At 42.3% G+C, this 20,615-nt stretch overlaps 1 protein-coding gene and 1 pseudogene across 1 annotated transcript; both read left to right on the top strand.

Annotated features, from left to right (window-relative positions):
- The window catches only part of LOC120913335, an 83,427-nt pseudogene extending 64,012 nt beyond the window's left edge, over window positions 1-19,415 (top strand).
- Window positions 452-1,810, top strand: LOC120913336 (CREB3 regulatory factor-like). Its single transcript, XM_040323206.1, has one exon. The coding sequence runs from the start codon at window positions 556-558 to the stop codon at window positions 1,765-1,767; it is 1,212 nt and encodes a 403-aa protein (XP_040179140.1). The 5' UTR covers window positions 452-555; the 3' UTR covers window positions 1,768-1,810.
- Window positions 19,416-20,615: the final 1,200 nt, after the last annotated feature.

Genomic DNA, 20,615 nt, shown 5'->3' with positions numbered 1-20,615 from the left:
CATACATTTCTGCCTTGTTTAGACAATACACCAATTGTTATTAGGCGTTGGCTGAAAAATGTAGCCAGAAAAAGGTCTAAGGGCGTTATTTTATTTCAGAATGAGGCAATTAAGGCCTCTATAAGTAGTCCAGAGGATTACCACTAATTTGCTGCTTCCTGAGGCTTTGTGAGTAAGGAGAGCAGCAGTACTGAAAGTCTTCTGAGGAGGTGAGGAGAGGATTGATTTTTCTGTGTGATAAAAATCAAAAGACTATTGTTTTTCTGCTGTATGACCAGCGCTGTCTACCCAGCAGCAGGCTGTGCTAGACTCCATAGATAGGTTCCTGTGTGGAGGGTAGATGCCCAAAGTTGCCAGGGTTTATTTTATGTTTGATTTTGTTTATGCTGTTTGGATGCTTGCACTTGTTTCCAGCAAGATGGAAAAATAAACCAAAATCTTTGTTTTCAACCGTCTTCGACTGCCTGTCTGTATAAATTCAGTGTGTGGTGAACCCATCCAGGGGGTCACACACCTCACTGGGAGCAGTGGGACACATATTGTGAGGATCTGACCATGGACACAAAGCTAACTAGTTTGGAAATATGGGGAACAAAAGAGGTGGCATCGGGAAGGGTGGCTGCTCCGGTTTGTTCATCTAAGACTGCCCCCGTCATCGAAGTGCCATCCCCTGACTGCTCCCAAAAAGCTGCCAAGACAGCAGCAAGTACCCAAATGGTAGCAAAGACTAATATTCCTTGTGATGAAAAAAATAATATCCATGGAGAGTGCAAGGACTATGTAAAAAAGGCTAAGGTTAAGATCAGCTCAGCACTTCCAAGCCGACCAACAAGCACAGTGGTTGCCATAGATGCAGCCAAGGAAAATACTTGTTTTTGTGGTGCTGTAGCCAAAAAGCAGGAAAGGACAATTGAAGAGCCCTCCATAGCCCGAAGAAGCTGTGCCATTTTGCCTTTCATAGAGACTCAAAAGCTTTTCTGTCCTCCGCAGAATGTGGCCACAATTGGGGTTGTGGAAGCTACTGTTACTGTTTCAGCTTCTGTGTCTGATCCCTCACAAAAGAAAGAGGAGCACAACTATTCACTTTTTATCTCAGAGGTGCTTACCGAATCGGCCATCAAGACAGATGGCCAGCAGGAAGAAGAGGAGGAGGAAGAAGAAGAAGACAATGAAGATGACAAACATGATATCAGTGATACCTTCTCAGAGCCAGGTTATGAAAATGATTCTGTTGAAGATTTGAAAGGAATAACTGCCGTGTCATCAAGGAAAAGAGGAAAGCAAAGGTATTTCTGGGAATATAGTGAGCAATTAATGCCTTCTCAACAGGAAGGGATGCTGAGACCATCTGAATGGGACAGAGACACGCTTCCCAGTAATATGTACCAGAAGAATGGTCTGCATCACGGCAAGTACACTGTGAAGAAATCTCGCAGGACAGATGTGGAAGACCTGACTCCAAATCCAAGAAAACTTCTGCAGATTGGTGGTGAACTGCGTAAACTGAATAAAGTAATCAGTGACCTAACACCCGTATCGGAGCTTCCTGTCACTGCCAGGCCGCGATCTCGTAAGGAGAAAAACAAGCTGGCTTCCAGAGCTTGCCGTCAAAAAAAGACAGCCCAGTATGAAGCCAATAAAGTGAAGCTGTGGGGCCTGAATACTGAATATGATAATTTGCTGTTTGTGATCAATTTAATAAAACAAGAGTTAATGACACGAATACAAATCCCATGGGTGAAATGGGCTTTGGATTCTCTCCGGTAATACCTCGTGGGTAGACAGTTTGAACTGGTGACGGATCATGCCCCATTGAAGTGGATGGCACAGAACAAAGAGACCAATAGGAGAATAAATAGGTGGTTCCTGGCCCTCCGGGAATTTAGTTTTGTGGTAACGCATCGCCCCGGTGCTAAAATAGGGAATGCAGATGGGTTGTCCCGAGTGCATGCTTGCCTGGAAACCTGTGTCCCAACCCTAGGGTTGAAACAAGAGGGGGGGTATGTGACAGGAAGTCAGGTAAATCTGTGGGTGTTGTCACAGACGGGACATACATTTCTGCCTTGTTTAGACAATACACCAATTGTTATTAGGCGTCGGCTGAAAAATGTAGCCAGAAAAAGGTCTAAGGGCATTGGAAGTCTTCAGCTGTTCAAAATGAGGCAATTAAGGCCTCTATAAGTAGTCTAGAGGATTACCACTAATTTGCTGCTTCCCGGGGCTTTGTGAGTAAGGAGAGCAGCAGTACTGAAAGTCTTCTGAGGAGGTGAGGAGAGGATTGATTTTTCTGTGTGATAAAAATCAAAAGACTATTGTTTTTCTGCTGTATGACCAGCACTGTCTACTCGGCAGTAGTCTGTGCTAGACTCCATAGATAGGTTCCTGTGTGGAAGGTAGACGCCCAAAGTTGCCAGGGTTTATTTTATGTTTGATTTTGTTTATGCTGTTTGATGCTTGCACTTGTTTCCAGCAAGATGGAAGAATAAACCAAAATCTTTGTTTTCAACCGTCTTCGACTGCCTGTCTGTATAAATTCAGTGTGTGGTGAACCCATCCAAGGGGTCACACACCCCGCTACAGAGCTAACCCCTTACAATATTCACACTAAAATTCCATAAAATTTAATAAAAAAAAACAAATTTTAAAAGAACGCAGTGCAGATAATGTCCATAAGGTGCAAGCTGGATGGATGGCTGTGTGTGCACAGTGATCAGGGTGAAGGTGCTGGTGCTAGTAGTCAATCTCTGGTATGGAGTGCTACTGATAGGTGGTTGCTGGTTCTCCGTGCAACTTAGGGTATAGGTGTCCCCTTACCTTACCGCTGTAAGGTAACAGCGTATGCGTGTGTCTTTCAATCTCCTGGTGGCTCCTGACGTCTCAGGCTCCGCTGGTATGTATCTTTACTTTGTCATTAAAGTCCCCTTTAAGTGTCCCTGCTACAATTTGATTGTATTGTTTTGAGTAAGTAGTAACAAAATGTATTTTATTTCTGTTGCAATGGGACTGTCTTTTCATACTAGGGTAGAGTATTAGAGATTGATCTGTTTTGGCCCTGAGGTGTCAGGTCCTCCATAGGGGTGTGAAGGAGGCCATCAAGGGTTCTGCCCAGCAGCAATTCAGTGGATGTCATGCCAGAGACAATAGGGAGTTCATCTGTGTACTCACTGCGGGATTATATGGCACCTCCATGCGGGCATCCAGGCCATCCCGGTCAGCTGTGGATTCCTCTAGGTCAGACTCTGCGCCTCTGATGTCTGATGTCTCTGGATTTTTTTTTATATTTGCCAGCACACCATGGATTGACAAAAAGTAGCATCCAAATAGGTAATTTATTGCATGATCACAACATAAGAAGAGTGCAGAGTTTTGGAGTCACGCAGGACCTTTTCGACAGGAATGTGATGACTCTGGCAGGCACCATCTTTGGGGAGGCCGTGTCTATAGGCCCAGGATCGAGTTGGCGGGATAAATCCCTTCTTGCTGTGCCCCCTGCCATCTGGGGAGATCTGCGCGACCTCTGCAGTCGTTGGGGATCGGGGCTGGACGAAGCCGAGTCGTTAGGTGGCGGGGAGAGATGGCCGAAGCGGAGCTCTCAGCAAATGGACCGTCTGTGGAGCTGACACGCATTTGCCTACTTGTGTCTTTTTTTAACCTCACCAACTATGTAACTATATGTAAATATGGCTCTGAATTACTTTGCAGAATTAAGCAGTTTTCTTTCCTTTTACTGCTAAAGTGAAGTTGTACTTTCTGTTAACTTGTTACATGAAAATAACCATGGGACCATTAATCCCTCATACTGACTGTATTATATGGTGCCTTCGTGCCACAGAGCTACCTACCATCTGAGCATGTAAGTTGTCATGCTATATGGTTATTCAAGTTGGAAAAAGACACATGCAGTTCAACCTGTACAAGAGATTACAAGAAACCAACATTCAGTTATACAAGTTTTATTTTAGCAGTCGTAGGATATTGTGCCATATTAGCCACCGATATGCAGAAATTTGGCGTTTAAGTGGCTTACCTTAAAGACCAACTCCAGGCAATAAAAAAAATATTCCTTGCTGTGGGACTATGCCCACAATGTTTGTCTCTCATTTGCACCAATGCTAGACTTAGGGATTGTGGGATATCTACTGTACCTGTTGCCGAGAATGTGTTTCCAGCCCGACAGCATCGCGCTGATTCTCGGCGACAGGGTGCCGACATCTCGCACCCCGTCGCATCATAGAAGCGACGGGGATCCGACTTGAATTCCCGCAAATTCTAGCTACGGCGTTTGATATGAATCCTGAGAGGGAGTTCCACGCCAAATTTTAAATAAAAAAACGGCATGGGTTCCCCCCCCAGGCCCGTATCCGAAGCACGCTGCCCAGCCAGTCAGGAATGGGGGTGGGGATGAGCGAGCACCCCCCCTCCTGAGCCGTACCAGGCTGCATGCCCTCAACATGGGGGGGTTGGGTGCTCTTGGGCAGGGGGGCGCACTGCGGCCCCCCTAGCCCAGAGCACCCTGTCCCCATGTTGATAAGGACAGGGCCTCTTCCCGACAACCCTGGCCGTTGGTTGTCGGGGGGCTTATCGGAATCTGGGAGCCCCCCTTAATAAGGGGGCCCCCAGATACCGGCCCCCCACCCTAGGTGAATGAATATGGGGTACATCATACCCCTACCCATTCACCTGGAGGCAAAGTGTAAAAGAAAATAAACACACAACACAGGGTTTTTAAAGTAATTTATTAGTCAGCTCCAGGGGCCCCCCTGTCTTCTTTAGCTCTTTTACCAGGGGGGGTCTTCTTCTTCCACTCTCCGGGGGTCTTCTCGGCTCTCCGGTGCCTTCTTCTTCAGGGTTGGCCGCCGATATCTTCGTGTGTTAGCTCGATTACTAGCGGCGGCCAGCCCGCTCTTCTGTGACGTCTTCTTCTCTTCTTCTGCCTTCTTCCGATGTTGACACAATGCTTCTTCCCGCTGATATGCCGAGTGCACAGTTTGCATCCGATTTATATAGGCCTCTCTTATGATGTCACAGTCCCATCATGCTCCGGTACCTACCCAAACCTACCCACGTGGATAGGTACCAGAGCATGATGGGACTGTGACATCATAAGAGAGGCCTATATAAATCGGATGCAAACCGCGCACCCAGCATATCAGCGGGAAGAAGCGTCGTGTCAACATCGGAAAAAGGCAGAAGAAGAGAAGAAGACGTCACAGAAGAGCGGGCTGGCCGCCGCTAGTAATCGAGCTAACACACGAAGATATCGGCGGCCAACCTTGAAGAAGAAGGCACCGGAAGGCGAGCGGGAGAAGAACCGGGGCCGAGATGACAGCCGAGAAGATGGGAGAAGACCCCCGGAAAGCGGGAGAAGACCCCCGGAGAGCGGAAGAAGACCCCCGGAGAGCAGAGAAGACCCCCGGAGAGTGGAAGAAGAAGGCCCCCCTGGTAAAAGAGCTAAAGAAGACAGGGGGTCCCCGGAGCTGACTAATAAATGACTTTAAAAACCATGTGTTGTGTGTTTATTTTCTTTTACTTTTTCTTTTGCCTCCAGGTGAATGGGTAGGGGTACAATGTACCCCATATTCATTCACCTAGGGTGGGGGGCCGGTATCTGGGGGCCCCCTTATTAAGGGGGGGGACCCATGCCGTTTTTTTATTTAAAATTTGGCGTGGAGTTCTCTCTCGGGATTCATACCAAACGCCGCAGCTAGAATTGGCGGGAATCCAAGTCGGATCTCCGTCGTTTCTTTGACGGCTTTGTCCCCATAGCGGCAAGCCAGCTCGGCGCTGGCTCCCGCGATGGGGCTCGTAGGTGGTCGATCTCGCCGAGAAAGGGAGCGAGTTTGACACAATATCGCGGTAACCCACTGTAGTTTCATCAAGAAAATGTCCGTTTTCAGACAATAGAGGTCATGCATTAACCTGTGCAGTGCTATTCTGCATGCCTCATGTTTGAACACAAACAGAAACTTCTGACACTGGAATGAGAATATTGCGTCAGATCCTCAAAAGGGATACGCCGGCGTATCTGTTTCTATCTTTGGAACTGATCCACAGAATCAGTTTCCAAGAGATAGACAGAAGATCCGGCATGTGTAAGAGACTTACACTGCCGGATCTTAGGATGCAGTACCGCATCCGCCGCTGGGGGCATTTCGCGTCGAAATGCCGCCTCGGGTATGCAAATTTTTCAGCTTCGTTTTTTCACCGTAAGTTTTAAGTTGCATGTGTAAAATTAGGGCTGCTTTTACAAAGTGTAAACTGTTTACACCTTGTAAAAGCAGACCCTTCTGTCCAGCGATGCGTTTTTTTTTTTGTTTTAATTTTTTTTTTTTTCGCCGTATCTTTTTTTTTTCCCGACGCAACTTTATTGACCCGACGCGATCCACAAAGCTCGGCGTAACGTAATTTCGCGCTATGCACGTCGGGAAAATGACGTCACGAGCATGTGCAGTATGGCCGGCGCGGGAACGCGCCTAATTTAAATGGGAATCGCCCCATTTGAATAGGAACGCCTTGCGCCGGCGGAATTTAAGTTACACAGCCGAAAATTTCTAGGTAAGTGCTTTGTGGATCGGGCACTTAGGTAGAAATTTTAAGGCAGTGTAACTTAAATGGGAATTTTTACGTTACGCCGGCTCTTTGTGGATCTGGCCCATTTATTCTGCTATAGATAGTGCATACAAGGCAACAAATGGTACAATGAAGCTTCAGGGCCAATGCACATGCTTCTTTGACCTGATAATGTAAGAAGAAAACATTGTTTCTTTCAGGACGCCCTTTGAACCCTTCAGCAACATTTATGGACGCTTTTTGCAATATCCTCTGTTCCATCTTGTTTGGAGACCGTTATGACTACACAGATGGGAGATTCCAAAAATTTCTTTTTTTCACAGAAGAAATATTCCGACTTACCAGCTCTCCCTGGGGTCAGGTAAATAGTCATTAAAGTGGATCTTTCAGTAATTTTACATATCTGATGAATGTCACAACAAAGAATACATAGTAGACAAATGCTTAAGTTTTTATCAATAATAGGCAGATATTATTCTCCAGTATGGATGAGCCGAACACCCCTGCGTTCGGTTCGCACCACAAACATTCGCACAAACTTTTAGAACCCCATTAAAGTCTATGAAACTCGAACGTTCAAATTCAAAAGTGCTCACTTTAAAGTCTAATATGCAAGTTATTGTCGTAAAACGGGTTTGAGAACCCGGGTCTTGCCCCAGGGAACATGTATCAATGAAAAAAAAAGTTTTAAAAACGGTCGTTTTTTCTGGAGCAGTGATTTTAATGATGCTTAAAGTGATTTTTTTTTAAATCCTTTAAATATCGTACCTGCTGGGTGTTACTATAAGAAAAAAGTAATTTAAAACTGCTTGCGGCTTTAATGTAATGTCTTGTCCCTGCAATATGGATAAAAATTATTGAGAAAAATAGCATGAGTTTCCCCGCCCCCCTCCCCCCAGGTCATTACCAGCCGCTTTGACCCTATATACTTTGAACAGCAGTATACAGGCAGTGCAAACAAGACAGGGACTGTAGGTTTGTTGTTAAGTAGAATCTGTTTGTAATTTTGAACTGGTACTTTTTTAAAGTGTAGCTCCAGCCAAAAAATCTATTTTTAAGCTTTTTGGAAAGCATAGAGCAGTGAGTGCGCAGTGAGGTAGGGTAGTACTGTAGTGACGTTGTACAGAACAGCCATGCTGCTATCACTGCTGTGGTTTTTGATGCCCCTCGGCCTCCTGACTGTGTTTTAAAGGTTCAACTTCACATCTGATGATGCAGATGTGATGCATCAGAGTATGTGCCTTGCTGCAGAACAGCCTATTAATTTGAGAATGAACTGCCTGCCACCCCTCAATAGCACCAGTGCATGGGCCTTTTTAATGCCGCTGCACCAAAATGCATGGTGCCTTTGTTAGCATGCGGTTTTATTTTTGTTTAATTTTTATTTATATATATAAATATATAAATATATATATATATATATATATATATATATATATATATATATATATATATATATATATATATATATATATATATATATATATATATATTTATATATATATATATATATATATATATATATATATATATTTATATATATATATATATATATGTATGTATGTGTGTGTGTGTGTGGTGTGTGTGTGTAAATAAATAAAAAAAACACAAAAATGCATGCTAACAAAAGCACAATGCATTTTTTTGAGAATCGTGAGAGAATTATGATCTTCGTTCTAAGATTCTTCGCGATTCTGATTTTTCCCAGAATCGTGCAGCTCTACTGCCTTTAGGAATTAATATGAGAAACACCAGCAAATCTATTGACGTAGCTTTAGGTGCACACTGTACAGAGGACACAGACAGTACACCACGTGAAAATACTGCAGCTAGCACAATCACATGCCTGCCAGTATATTAGGAAGAGCGGATCTATCTAAACTCAATACAGTGTATAAATATATATACAACACCTGGGATGCATATATATCCTCTACACACTGTAACTCTAACTGACTAGCCTGCCTGCCTGCCTGCTCTAACTCCAAAAAAATTACTCTCTCTCTCTGTCTTTCTCTGTAAACCACCAACACACTACACAAGACCGACTTCCAGGCAGCATTATATAGTGTGGGGCGTGTACTAAACCCCCTGAGCCATAATTGGCCAAAGCCACCCTGGCTTTGGCCAATTATGGCTCACCGTTTTTTTGCGCGCTGTGATTCGCCAAGCATGCGGGTCAATCATCAGCCAGCAATGCACTGCGATGCCGCAGTGAATTATGGGCCTGAGACACGCCACTTGAATTTGGCGCGAACTGCCCAAAACGTTCGTAATTAGACGAACGATCGAACATACGATGTTCGAGTCGAACATGAGTTTGACTCGAATACGAAGCTCATCCTTATTCTCCAGCAAGTGCCTAGGTGTACATGATATCACATGTCATGTACCATTACAACTTTGTACAGTATAATCCAAAGGAAATTATGTCATGCAAAACTTTAATCAGTCAGCACACTTCAGTGTATGCATGGTCATGTTCCCAGGACCACTCCCCTGACTTGTTTAGTCCAATGGGCTTAATCATGATCCTCTATCTTCAGTCCTATGTGGAAAGGAGTGCTGGACTTCAAGCACTTGATTTCAGCATATTGGGGGAATACCTGGAGGGTTAGAGCAGTGCATTGTTTTTTGACACTACAAATTATAAGTTTGTTGCCAGTCCCAAGGTGTAAGGCAACAGCAGGGAGTTGACCTATGTGAGACAGTTGTTAACACAACCAAGAACTGCAAATATATCAGGGTATATATGATTGTGTCATCCCTAAAGCCCTGTACACACGATCAGTCCATCCCTTCGGACCGTTCTCATCGGTTAACCGATGAAGCTGACTGATGGTCTGATGTGCCTACACACCATAGGTTAATTAACTGATCGGGTCAGAACGTGGTGACGTAAAACACAACGACGTGCTGAAAAAAATGAAGTTCAATGCCTCCAAGCATGCGTCAACTTGATTCTGAGCATGCGTGGATTTTTAACCGATGCTTTTGCATACTAACCATCGGTTTTGACCTATCGGTTAGGTGTCCATCGGTTCAATTTTAAAGCAAGTTCTAAATTTTTTGACCGAAGTATAACTGACCGATGGGGCCCACAGACGATCGGTTTGGACCAATGAAATGGTCCTTCAGTTCGTTTTCATCGGTTTTGACCGACCGTGTGTACGCAGCCTAAGAGTTTTTGATTTTTAAAAAAAATCTTTTGTAGAGGAGTTTTTGTGCACATTGCAGGCTTGGGTGTTTTTTGTTTTGTTTTTTTTGTCAATGGAAAGCTAGGTACTAGCCAAGAAAGTGCACAAAAAATGTGCATTATGCAGTTTTAAGGTGCTCCTTTTAAAGTGTATTGGGGCTAGAATGCACAACTCAAACAACCTTGTTTATTTTTTTAGCAACGGACATTAAGCTTCAAGTGATTGGTCACCATTGAAAAAACAATGAAATGCAAGCGTTGAGCATTGAAATGCTTTAAATCACACTTTAAATTGCTCAGAAGTGAATGGAGCCCTGGGCAGTGGAAAACACTAAACTTATGAACTGCATATATTTGATTCTGAAAAGAAACTACAATTATTAAAAGAAAAACAATTCACAATAAGAACTCATGCAACCAGTGCCTCTGATGAGCATTGGACTTAGGCCCCCTGAAATAAAGGAGCATTTAGCTACTCACAAATGCACTACCAGTTAGCTGCATGAAGTGGGTTGTGGTCCATTAATACATATTTTATTCTCATTCAGGTCCAGACCATTCTTCCAACACTAATGAGCTACATTCCAGGACCTCACCACAATGCAGTCTATTTTTCAGAAGAAATGGCTGCATTTGCTGCCGAAATCGTGAAATCCTGCCAGCAGACCTTGGATCTCAGCAAGCCAAAACATTTTGTAGACTGCTTCCTGATCAAGATGGAAAAGGTATCAAATATCTACAATAGTCAAATAATCAGAATCTTATTTAAAAAAAAGTGCATCTTGGTATAAAGTGCAGCAAACTACACTCATCCTTGTAGAGCAGTGGTCTCCAAACTGTGGTTGCGGGGCTGGAAGTGGCCCTTTGCTTGCCTTTATTTGGCATGGGCACTATTTCACCAATTAACACCAATTAGGGCAGGGGTGCCCAACCAGTGGCCGGGGGCTACATGTGGCCCACGGAGCCCTCTGATGTGGCCCGTAACCTCCTGCTCTCGGATGAAATAGAATACTATTATTAAAGATCAGCTTATTACTAAAATCACAGTGTATATATGGGCATATGTGTTCTTCAGTGGTTACTGGGCTGCTTTCAAACTGACCCACAGATGCAGAGCAGTGCACCTGTGGGTTACCTGCACTGAATATAATAGAAGTCTATTGCAAAGTGCAGGAAAGCCAAAAGGTACACTGCATTGCACTCGCAGTGCAGGTACACCACAGCGCATCAGTGTGAGAGCAGCTTTGGGCCCCTTTCACACGGTCAGTTCGACCCAATTGATCCCTCCGTGCACCTCTAAGGAGTGGCAGATGTAAACTGACTTGTGTCCTATCTCCAATCCGATCCGGAAAAAAAAAAAAGAGTATAGTGGGCTGTGTCCGTATCCACTTTGCATATGCATAGTGGACACGGACCTGCTATCCGCCCGCTCTACTTATTGATTGCGACCCGTGACCGGTTACCAAGTCGCTTTGGTGGCCCTCACGCTTAAAAAGGTTTGACACCCCTGAATTAGGGGTCAGCATTCCCAAAATCATTACAAAATTTGAAATCACCTGCTGTAGAGTATTCATGACCTGTGTACTCTAAATATCATACTCCACTAGAATAGCTTGACCTTCACTCTTCAAACATAGCATTCAAGGCACAGTGGCAGTGTCTCCTGCTAGCCCAACCAGAAATGGATACATACCAAATCACCATCCCTCGCTTCCTATATTTTCTACTGAAGCCCTTATTCTGTTGGTTTATTGAAAGATTGCTTCCAGGTATTGATCTCCCCAATGGCAAATCCCTACATCTAAACAATGTCACATAGGGGTAGCTGTGACATCCAACTGGTTAAGCTCTGATGTCATCTGACATGGAAGCTTTTCCAGGGTGGACTGCTGTAGTTGGGGGGGCAATGATGGGGCATGGATGGGTATGTATACCTTGTGAGATGGTGGACTATTAGGAGATACTGTCACTTTGCCCTGAATGGCCAGGTGACAGGGTCTTGTAAAGTTAATTTGCTATCTCCTGGCCTAAAGGGCTCTAAGGGCTGACACGAATGAGGGTGGTAGCTGTTTGAGAAACGAAAGTAAATTTTAGGAAACTTCTAGTGCTTTTACTAAAATTGTACAGAGCAGTATTCAAACACTTTTTGCCAAAAAATATATAATCCCCAGAGTCCATGGTATATAAAATGTTCACTTTTTTTGCCTTTTCATTTGTTGTCAATGGAATCATTCCTGGTACCTCAAAATTCTGTTGACCTATCTAGGTTAAATGGATTAAGCCTCGACCGGTAAATTGCTCTCCAATGGTAAAGTGTAACTTTTGTCTCCATAGGAGAAGGATAACCCCAATACAGAATTTACTATGAAAAATCTCCTGTGTACAATCCACAACCTATTTATTGCAGCAACTGAGACTTTGAGCATCACTCTGCGGCATGCACTTCTTAGCCTCTTAAAGTATCCTGAAGTAGAAGGTAAGTGAAGAGATATAATTGCAAACACTTCAGACAGCTGATAAAGGGTCATTCCACTCCAACTTGATATCTCAGCTTCTCATAGATGCTGGACCAGTAAACTGACCGTTTCGTACATCTCTATTGGGGAGATCGCTGTGCTGAGTTTGTGGATCTGCAGATAATTGCTTCATTTTTTTGAAAATGTATGTTATTAAAAACACAACAGGAGTAGCTGGAACACCTAGACACATGCAGAAATATTCGAAATTTAGAGGTGGAGAGGCATAGAACTGAATTGAGATAGTATGGTTCAAACACATGGTTAGGAAAATATTGAACAGGCTCTAGAAACAGCACAGCATTGTGATATTTATAGACCATCTAACCTAGAGTTGCCTGAAACTCTAAATGACCCTGTGCTTTGCCTATCCTGGGAAAAGTAAACTAAACTCAATAACAAAAAGTTTATATATTTCAGCTTACTGGTCCTTAGATTTGGTGGATGCCTTGGTTTTATATTTTCAGGTTTAGAAGGGACAGTGGTGAGCAGGGAGCAGAGGACCAGACCTGGAGGTGGCGGGGGTGACCGTTTACATCTTTAGGACATGATCTAAAAAAGAAGCTGTTTTATTCTTGGATTGCCGCCAGAGCGAAAGTTCACCTTCCCCCTCCTCTCCCTGCAGCCTCTTGAGACATGCCACAGGTCCCAAGAGACTGCAGGAACATTCATATGCAGTGGGCATTCGTATGTAAAACCGCAAACATTCACAGTTGGCTGCCTGTAGTTATGATGCCAGCATCAGCACTGAAGAGCAGTGAAGAAACCCAATCAGGAAAGCATGGCACTTTTTAAAAGTCAGCAGCTACGGTTTTTGCTCACTTTTAATTTTCACACTGGGGACTGAAGAACCACTTTTAAGCTTAGTTATATGTTAAAGTGATACTAAAGATTTGTGTTTTTTTAATAAAAAAATAAATAAACATGTTATACTTGCCTGCTCTGTGCAGTGGTTTTGCACAGAGCAACCCATATCCTCATTTTCAAGGCTTTTGGCCCCTCCCTCCTGTTGAGTGCTGTGCAAGCTGCTTGCTGTGTGGGCACCTGAGCTGAGCCGTAGCTCCCTGTGTCCATTCAGACACGGAGCCACAGACAAGTCCCACCCCCTTTCTCTCCTCATTGGCTCACTGTCTTTGATTGAAAGCAGCGGGAGCCAATGGCACAACGCTGCTGTCTCAGCCAAAGATGAGGAGAGTCCTGGATAGCCGAGTCTCTCATGTAACAACGCTGGATCGAGATGGGCTCAAGTAAGTATTAGGGGGGACTGAATAAAATGCATTAAAATGTATTAAAAAATAACCTTCTGCCTGTACAACCACTTTAACGTACCACTACCCAGCAATATAGAATTATTTATTGTTTGCTGTCACAATACTTAATTCAGCTGTCAGCAGCAAGGAATGAAAGCCTTGTTTTTTCCAGATAAACTGCATGAAGAAATTGATCGGGTGATTGGACGAGACAGAATGGTAAACTTGGAGGACAAGTTCAATATGCCATACACACAAGCTGTAATCCATGAGGTGCAGAGATTTTGTGACATTGCTCCCTTCAATGTGCCACATATGGTGACAAAAGACACAATGTTTAGAGGGTATCATATTCCCAAGGTAGGAAACACATTAAAAAATGATTAATGTGCATTATTATAATATATGTATATGGTAAAACAGCAAATGTATCCATTAAGGATAAATAAATAAGTTTGCTTGATTAAAGGATCTGTTAATCCAGGTTCTTTGTATTACCTCCTAAAATTACGAAATGGACCATGAGACCTGGGTTTAAACAGCCATAGCAGCCTTTAAATTTACAAACAAAACTATAAATAATAAAAAAAACTATTTTGTTTATGCAACCAGAAAGGGGTCTTTGATGTTGTTGAAAATCACAATTTAAAACTAGAATTGCCAATGTCCTTAGCCAAAACCACCACCAATAACCAAGCAAGTAGTAGAAGCATCTAGATGGGTCCCCAGTTTTGCAATAATTCAACTGATTTCTGCTGGACCACTTACCAGCCAAGCTGCTGTGACAATTTTTTTTAACAAACTTGTCCTCTTACCAAATTACAAAAATAAATTTGAGAGGTGGTGTGTAGGGAAAAAAAAATCCCTCTTCACCTTCCACTTTATATCCTAAATCACCAATGCAACAAGAGCTCTATGCTCCTCACAACAAGGTCACACCGTAACCATTTTTTTTTTACCGATTTCTCCTCTGGGTCATGCAGACAGTCTTGTTCTTTTTTCAGGTACCGCTTTAATTTTCCTTCCCCCTAGCATTATCCACTTATCTTTAGACATGTGCACAGCAAAAATGTTCGTTTATTTCTGTTTCGTTTCTGTTCGTTTATCGTGATTCGTAACAAGTCGTAATTTCGTAAGACGTTAGTTATCGTATTCGTACTCTTTAGTATTTTCGTAACACTCTTTTTTCCGTTTCCGTTTTTTTCTGTTAGTTTATTTTTCGTTGAATCGAGATTCGTATTTTCGTTATATTTTGTATTCTGCCGCGTTCGTATTTTTAAAATGATTTTATTCGTTCCTTCGTTTTTACGTTAGTTTAATTTTCGTTGTTTTGCTATTCGTATTTACAATATATTTTCCATCATGCCGCATTCGTATTTTCGTAAGAAATATATTTTCGTTGCTTTATGATCATTCGTATTTTCGTGTCTAATTTCCTTTGATTGTAAAAACGTACTTTTGTAGATTTTATTGCATTCGTAATTCTGTTAGAATACATTTTACGTTTATTCGACTTTACTGTGATTGACTTGACTGTCTTAGTTAGCACACACACCCTGTCTAGAATGAAGTCTGACGTAGAAGAAAACTAAAATATGTCAGATATTACAAATACAAATCTAGAAATTAGATGCACTGCAGTCTAACACAGAAAAAGACACAAGGAGCCAGGAGGTAATGAGAAAGAAGCTCATTGGGGGAAGGAACAAACCTCTTCCGAGGAAAGGGACAGCGCTCAGTGGCTATTGGTCAATGTCCAGAAATATTTCAGTACTAACGAAAGCTAATTTACATTATTTTGTATTTTCATTGTTTTCATTTCAGTTTTCCGAAGATTCGTAATTTATTTTTCGTTAGTTTTGATTTTAGTTTTTTAGTCTTTGTTCGGCATTTCGATTGTTTTCTTTTCGGTCTTCGAATATTAGTAAGTTTGCATTTTCGTTCATTTTGTTTTTCGTAATTTTTTTTTTTTTGGGTTCGGTATTTTCGTTGTTTCTATGTTTTCGTTTCTTTCATCTTTCGTATCTTCGTTGTTTTTCATAATCGTTATTTTGAAAATATCGTTATTCGTTATTAATTGCGCTAAACCATTCGTTCATTCGTATGTTAACGAATCAACTAAAATAACGAAAATTGACGGAAAACGTATTCGTAACTTAAAAAATTGCACATGCTTACTTATCTTACCTTCACTCCCCCACCACACAGTTCAACAGCTGGGAGCAAATAAAATACCTGGCATTTCTGGGTATGAAGCAGCACATGACTCACTCTGTGATAGAGAAAAAGAGAGATAGAAAAGAGTGCATTGATTAGAGTAACTCACAAGGCTAAATAATCTTGCAGGGAACAGAGAGGAATGTGAAACTTCGAATGAAAAAAAGAACCCTATTGCATTTTTAAATATAAACAATTGGGTATACAGTTCCCAAACTTGGCCCTTTAATTTAGTGGACCCTTTAATTATTTTGTTACGTACTTTCTGCAGGGCATAGAAGTCTACACTTTGTTGTGCACTGTCCATCGTGATGCCACCCAGTTCTCTACTCCATACAAGTTTAATCCCAACCACTTCCTGGATGAAAACGGCCAATTCAAAAAGAATGATGCTTTCATGGCTTTCTCCGTAGGTGGGTCAATCTACTGTATAAATATCCTGATGTTGTGATTATTGTCATATGGTATCAGTAAGCATATAATTAACAGTCTGATATTAACCACTTAAGACCCGGACCAAAATGCAGGTAAAGGACCAGGCCCCTTTTTGCGATTTGGCACTGCGTCAGTTTAACTAACAATTGCACGGTCGTGCCACGTGGCTCCCAAATAAAATTGATGTCCTTTTTTCCCACAAATAGAGCTTTCTTTTGGTGGTATTTTATCACCTCTGCGGTTTTTATTTTTTGCGCTATAAACAAAAATAAAGCGACAATTTTGAAAAAAATTAAATATTTTTTACTTTTTGCTATAATAAATATACCCCAAAAATATATATAAAAAAAAATTTTCCTCAGTTTAGGCCAATACGTATTCTACCTATTTTTGGTAAAAAAAAATCGCTATAAGCGTTTATCGATTGGTTTGCGCAAAATTTTTAGCGTTTATAAAATAGGGGATCGTTTTTATTGCATTTTTATATATATATATATATTTTTTACTACTAATTGCGACGATCAGCGTTTTTTTTTCGTGACTGCGACATTATGGAGGACACATCGGACAATTTTGACACATTTTTGCGACCATTGTCATTTTCACAGCAAAACATGCTATAAAAAGGCACTGGTTACTGTGAAAATGACAATTGCAGTTTGGGAGTTAACCACTAGGGGGCGCTGAAGGGGTTAAGTGTGACCTCATATGTGTTTCTAACTGTAGGGGGGCGGGGCTGGACGTGTGACTTCATTGATTGCCTTTCCCTATATAGGGGAACAGACGATCAATGACAGCGCCACAGTGAAGAACGGGGAAGCTGTGTTTTACACACAGCTCTCCCCGTTCTTCCGGGGACCGATCGCGGGACTCCCGCGGCAATCGGGTCCAGCAGCCGTGGTCATGGAGCTTCGAAACAGGTCGCGGGCGTGCTTGTGCCCAGCTGTGCCATTCTGCCGACGTATATGTGCAGGAGGCGGTTCTTAAGTGGTTAATCAAAGATGCTACTAATTTGTAGACATGTGCATGCATTTTCGTCCGACTTTTGGGTATTTTCGTTATCGTTTTAAAGATTTGACATTATAGAGACAGTGTTGGGGTAGACCATTCGACACGAACTACGAAGATTCGTCGAAGCAGCGGAAAACATACAAATGTTGAATCTGTCATTGAAGGCTTATGGTGTCTGTCGAAAGTTCTAAGAAGATTCGACAAGCAGCTAAACTGTATGACGCTGCAATCGTACGTTTCCGGTCAAATGCTCCGCCCATAGGCTATAGAAGATTTTGAATTTTGGTTGACTAGTAATAATAATTTATAAATATAATTATTACTAGTGTCATACAACATTAGAATTCTTCTATAGCTTGTAGGCGGAACATTCGACCGGAAATGTACAATTTCAGCGTCGTACAGTTTAGCTGCTCCGTCGAATCTTCTTAGGCCCCGTACACACGATAGAATCCATCCGCTGAAAAATCTCAGCGGATCGGTTTCAGCGGATAGATTCTATGGTGTGCACATTCCTGCGGATATTTATCCGCGGAAATTTCCCGATTCCAGCGGATAAAAATTTGTAGACATGTCTACAAATCTATCCGCTTGAATCGATCCCAACGGATTGATCCGCTGGTCTGTACAGACTCACCGGATCAATCCGTCCGAAGGGATCCCCCGCATGCGTCGTAATGATTCGACGCATGCGTGGAATTCCTTATATGACAGCGTCACGCTCGTCGCCGCGTCATCATCGCGGCGACGGCGCGACACGTCATCGCGAGGGGATTTCGGCGCGGATTTTGATCCTATGGTGAGTACACTCCATCGGATCCAAATCTGCTGAAATTGGACCGTATCCGCGGATAAATCCTCTCGTGTGTACTAGGCCTTAGACAATTCGACAGACACCATAAGCCTTCAATGACAGATTCGACCTTAATTAATTCGGATTTTGGAACAAATACATTTTTTAACGAAACAAAATAAATAAAAATTTATTTTTGTAGTATCTAAATAAATGTATTTTTGGGACTAAAACTAAATTCTGAAACAAAATATTTCAGTGTGCACATGTCTACGAATTTGATTACTTGCAATGATCAACCAGTTTTTGATATCCTACCACCAATTATCAGATGTGCTAAATATCAGATTGAGCAATTTTTGAGCCTCTTAAGACTTGGTTGGGCAACATCTTAGTGGATCTGGCTGCTGAAGATGAATCTAACTACAAGTGTATGAAGAATTGTTTGCTAACTGATAAATGCCCAAAATCTGTTGAGGGTTAGTCTGTTGGACAGAAACTCTCATAGCTGGTCACAGTGGTTACCACTCACATTCCATATTAAACCGGGTAGGATTACAAATCTAGCAGTGACATAATCAAGTCTTGTCATGTAATGTAGCCCACAAAGGGATGGAATATACACTATATGAACCCTAGAAACTGAAATTAAATATCTTTGTAGGAAAGAGGAGCTGCCCTGGAGAAGGAGTGGCCCGGATGGAACTGTTTATCTTCCTCACCACCATCTTGCAAAACTTCAAGTTGACCTCTCAGATGGAATTCTCTGAAGCTGATGTGGCTCCTAAGTTGAAAGGGTTCTTAAATGTCCCCATACAGTATGAGCTGTCATTCATCCCTCGCTAGATATAGTGGACTCCAGGATAAAGTAGCTCAGTCCCTGATATAAAAATGTATATTAAATAATAATATAACTTTTCTTTTAATTAGTTGTTTAGTTATAATAATTCTTTTTTTTTTGTCTTTTTAAAAAGGAACTCCAGACAATTTTTTTGAATAGAGTTGGAAAAGGTAGAATCACTGTCAGGTGTTTCATTGCTGTCTGTGTCCTTGATGGGGAGATCCCATCCTTCCATCCTGTCATGGTGGCCATCAAATCTTTGCTGTGAGTTTAAAGAGGAACCATACAGTAGCTAAAACCAAAAAATACACATATGCTGCAGTCCATCACTAATGTTAACACAACAGTTTTTTTTTTTTTTTTTTTTTGGGCCCCCTATAATATCATTTTAGCATCTGTTGAACCTGTTGGTAGACCAATTTTTCCATATCCTTTATCAGGGAGATAAGGCTTTTTATCCTGGAGTGACTGTACATCGCACAGCAGTTTTGTCACTGTAGCCAAAAGGTAGTCTAAGGCCGCGTACACACGATCAGTCCATCCGATGAGAATGGTCAGACGGACCGTTTTCATCGGTTCGCCGATGAAGCAGACAGATGGTCTGATGTGCGTACACACCATCGTTTTCAAAACCGATCAGGACAGAACGCGGTGACGTAAAACACACGACGTGCTGAAAAAAACTAAGTTCAATGCTTCCAAGCTTGATTCCGAGCATGCGCTGGTTTTGAACCAATGCTTTTGCGTACTAACCATTGGTTTTGACCTATCGGTCAGCCGTCCATCGGTTCGATTTTAAAGCAAGTTCTCTTTTTTTGGACCGAAGGACAACAGACCGATGGGGCATACACACGGGCGGTTTTGACCGATGAAACTGAACTTCAGTCCGTTTTCGGTTTGGTTCGACCGTGTGTACGTGGCCTTAGATGCACATGTTGTTTTAAATGAACTTTAATCAAGTCCAACTACAGCTAATCTTTTTTTTTTTTTTGCAAAATATATTTTTTTGTAAAGTTTTTAAGAAAGATAAGGTAACATAGCAAGCCAACATATGTTATAGTAACATTGTAGGTACAATTACTATACATGTTAACAAATAGAGGTTAAGGGATGGCTTTATTTAAGGTTGAATATATTTGATAAGTTAAGGTGGGTAATAGTCCCTCTGTGCCTTTGACAGTACCAACATGTACCAACATGTATCATACAAGGTAGATTCAAAGTACTGTAAGTACACAGGTCACCCACAGCAATGGAACAAGAATTTGAACTTTTTCCCCTACACTTCACAACCACAACGTTTATTTAGTAATAGTATTGACTTTTTCCCATTCACTCATCAAGGGTAATATGATCATGCCTTGTGTCCAATGTTTAATATATTAAGGTGTTTTGGAGTGTATATTTGACATTATCAAGTTATACTAAATAGCGGCTGGTGGTCCGGGCATGGACCAAGTGACAGCTCTGCCACAGCCTCGCCATTCAGCTGCCTGTGTCTCCTCTCTTTCCCACACCTTTCAACCAGACCCGCCAGCATCCCCCTACTATGCCATGCTGCAAAGTCCACACTGTCATTTTCAACACAGGGCAGAACACTGGAGTGCTGGCTGGCCCGGATAGAGGGCAGGAGCAGCCCAACTCTTCAAGTTAACCAACAATGATTGGCCGCAATGACACAGGGCGGTAGCAGCAACCAATCACCCGCTAACCTCGCTACCTCACGGACAACAACCTTCCCGAGCCCCTACAGTCCGGCTTCCGCCCCCACAACCTTCTACTGAAA

This window comes from Rana temporaria, chromosome 9 (genome assembly GCF_905171775.1).
Source record: "Rana temporaria chromosome 9, aRanTem1.1, whole genome shotgun sequence".
Lineage (NCBI taxonomy): Eukaryota > Metazoa > Chordata > Amphibia > Anura > Ranidae > Rana > Rana temporaria.
This window is presented reverse-complemented; position numbering and strand designations above follow the sequence as displayed.